The 3,408-nt window shown below is 45.7% G+C and overlaps 1 protein-coding gene across 2 annotated transcripts; it reads left to right on the plus strand.

Annotated features, from left to right (window-relative positions):
• Positions 1–1,162: 1,162 nt before the first annotated feature.
• Positions 1,163–3,174, plus strand: Spin2b (spindlin family member 2B). Of its 2 annotated transcripts, XM_029473406.1 has the most exons (3): positions 1,163–1,241; positions 1,350–1,463; positions 2,107–3,174. In XM_029473406.1, the coding sequence occupies exon 3, from the start codon at positions 2,109–2,111 to the stop codon at positions 2,880–2,882; it is 774 nt and encodes a 257-aa protein (XP_029329266.1). In that variant the 5' UTR covers positions 1,163–1,241; positions 1,350–1,463; positions 2,107–2,108; the 3' UTR covers positions 2,883–3,174. The 2 variants fall into 2 exon arrangements, with proteins under 2 accessions (XP_029329266.1, XP_021009404.1); XM_021153745.2 differs by having other exon boundaries at positions 1,190–1,463.
• Positions 3,175–3,408: the final 234 nt, after the last annotated feature.

Here is a 3,408-nt window from a genome sequence, read left to right on the forward strand (position 1 = left end):
GTATGTGGAGGTCAGAGGACAGCTTGAGGGAATCACTTCTCTCCTTCCACCATCATCTGAGTCCCCAGAATTCAAGTCAGCAAGTAAACACCCATGCTGAGCTTCTACCCAAGCCCAATATTCTTATCAACTGGGTAAAATGGACTTAGGTCAAAAACCCTAGGACTACCTCTTGGAAATGTCCTGTTAGGCTACTGAAGGGAACTATTAGTATTTTTTCATACAGTATGAAGAACTTTACTTCATAAAGTATGATTGAAACTCTTTGTCATAAAACATAATATCCACATGTATATACACATACATTGAAGACTATAAGAGTGAAGTCTGTGCTACAGGATTAAAATTTTCACCCTATTGGTGGTCTTTGTTTCTACTTTTAAAAGAGTGACTAAAAAAATGAATGTTAACTCTGAAGTGAGGGTATTGTCTACTTCTCATATTGTCATACATGCTCTACATTCAGAAATATCCAAAATTGTTTTATAGATTATTTTTAACAACCACGTTTGCATAAGTAATGCAAGATCTTTTAGGAGCATAGAAGCAAAGCACATAAGAGGACTACTATTTTGTGATGGGGCAAAGGGTTTGGGGAAGAGATGAAGCTGATCTAATGTACGTTTAAGAATCTTAAAACATGGTGCATAAAATTCTGCAGCTGGGAGCTTCCCATCCTCAAGAAGATGAGCAATCAAGAAAACTTACTTATGAAACGGGTCAAACAAACAGGAGAGAAGAGAGCATGGGGCTTTTCTTTCCTTCTTTTTCATCCTAGCTCCACTAGCCTAAAACAACCGGAAAGGCAGTTTTTGCATAAAGAAAACTCCATGAGGGCACAGGGTAAAGGAAAAGCAAATTCCTGAAGGATGGAAAGCAGATGCGGTTGGGGGCATTAAAGTGTAGAGTTGCAGGTGGGGGTGGGGAACCTGAACTGAAGGAGGGAATCCTTAGGAGCTGTGCATAAGAAGGGTTGTGTGGGGGAAGGGTTGGGGTGTGTGTGGAGAATTCCTGGCTCCTGATTTGGCAGAATAGATGAGGACAAGAGCACATTCCCCAGCTTAGAACCACGGTGTGGAGTAGGAGAGGAGGCTGTTGAACCGTGTTTGGCAGGAAGGGGCGGCCTCTCGCGGGGCAGGAAGCTACGCTAGGAAAAGAGGGAGGAGACTGCAGTGGCAGCAGCGACTGCTGGAAGCTCTTAAGTGGTCCAGGTACTGCTGCCTCTGACACTCGGGTATAAGGTGAGAGAAAGCCCAGAGCGGGGACTTCCTGGATGCTCCCTTCTTTTGCCCCGCGGCTTTCCTAGACAGGCGCTTGGCCTTAGACTCCTCCTGGCTCTGCTCTCACAGGCGCTCATTTGGCTGCTTGCCGGCTGATCATCCTTCGCTCCAGGCTCGCAGCGGAGGCAACAGTCTTCTGTCCGATTTGGGCACGTGAGTGCTGCAAACCCAGACAGTGAGCAGGTGAGCATCGGACTAGGTGCTGGAAAATAGGAATGGGTTCCTGCTTGTCAGGAAAATTGGAGGGAGTGCTAAGATTTGAGCTGAGGGAAACTCGGAACCGAGATTTGGGGGGCGGGGCACGGAGCAAGAAACCCGGGGAATCTTATACAAAGGTGGCCAGTGCATGAAACAGATTCGTGGTGCTGAGCTCAAAGGGAAACGGGGATGATTTGGAAGACACATGCAGAAGTGAGCACAGAGCAAGCATGGGTATGGGCAGTGAGGGCGGAATGAAAAGGAGGGGGACAGTGGGTAAAAGACATCGAAATTGCACGGAGGGATATAGAGATATGGTATTGGGGTTATAAATAGGGATGGTGGCGTGGGGCAGCTGGGATGACTACGGAACTAGCAGAGAACCGGCTGTTTCTTTGCTTGGCTCTCAAGCGCTACAACTTCCACAGCGGATCTCTTCACTAACTCTGTTGTGTAACCATACAAGCCTGGAAAGAGGCTAATGCAGGCAGGCATTTAAACACATTTTGATATAGAATACTGCTACTGGACACATGTATATCATGCACAGGGACTTCCTAATCCACAAAAAAATAACCTTAATATTTGCATAGAATGTTTTTCCCTAGATTCTCTCCTCCTCTTACAGGTATGAAGACCCCTCACAAAAAAGGTGGAGCAAAAGAGCAAATGGGAGAAGCCGTAGGTCACCACATTGGCTCTACAACCATCAAGAAGAAAAAAGCTTCTCAGAAGAGGCAGAGGAGCAGATCTTCATCCCGTAGGAGCATCGTGGGCTGCAGAATTTCTCATGGGTGGAAGGAAGGAGATGAGCCGATCACACAGTGGAAAGGGACTGTGCTGGATCAGGTGCCTATCAACCCCTCTCTCTACCTGGTGAAATATGATGGGATTGACTGTGTCTATGGACTGGAACTTCACAGAGATGAAAGGATTTTAAAGCTTAAAATCCTTCCTGATAAGGTGTCGTTCTCTCGAGTCAGCGATGTGCGCCTTGCTAATACCATAATTGGCAAAGCAGTGGAACACATGTTTGAGGGTGAGCATGGCTCTAAGGATGAATGGAGGGGGATGGTCCTGGCTCAAGCGCCTATCATGAACGCCTGGTTTTACATTACTTATGAGAGAGATCCCGTTTTGTACATGTATCAGCTTCTGGATGATTATAAAGAGGGTGACCTCCGTATCATGCCAGAGTCCAGTGCATCTCCTCCAGCAGACAGGGAGCCAGAAGGAGTTGTAGATGGCCTGATAGGTAAACATGTGGAATACACCAAAGAAGATGGCTCCAAGAGGACAGGCAAGGTCATTCACCAAGTTAAAGCCAAGCCTTCTGTGTACTTCATCAAGTTTGACGATGATTTCCATATCTATGTCTATGACTTGGTGAAAAAGAACTCTTAGGGTAAAATTTGCATAGTGTGGGGAAACAAATGTGTACGTTGTAGATGTGCAAAAAACATTAATTTTTCAGTGTATTAAAAGCCTGAGAGTTTCTGATAAGCCAGAATCTTTGCCAGCATTGCTGTTGTTTTGTTCTGGAAACTACCAGTCTGTGGACATGACCTGTTTAATGTAAAAACACATTGTCTTGTGTAAGAGATGAGTATGTTTGGTGGATGGGATATGAAGGAACAGCTGTCAAATTAACCTGTGAATAAAGTACCATTATTATTATAATTAATCATCTAAAAAATTGAATGGGAATTATCTTGTATGGTCTGGGGGAGGGAGAGGAAATAGAAATGGGATGGGGTGTTTAGAAGGGGTGACTGCTTGGGAAAGGTGCTGTGGAAGAAAGGGAGGTTCCCTGAAGGAGGCATTGTGTTTGATGTAGAAACATACAGTTGTGTGTGTGGGGGGGGGGGGGGGGCAGGGCGTGAGTAGGGTGGGGGGGGGAGGGGGAGGAGATTACAGAAAGTGAGATCTT

This window comes from Mus caroli, chromosome X (genome assembly GCF_900094665.2).
Source record: "Mus caroli chromosome X, CAROLI_EIJ_v1.1, whole genome shotgun sequence".
Lineage (NCBI taxonomy): Eukaryota > Metazoa > Chordata > Mammalia > Rodentia > Muridae > Mus > Mus caroli.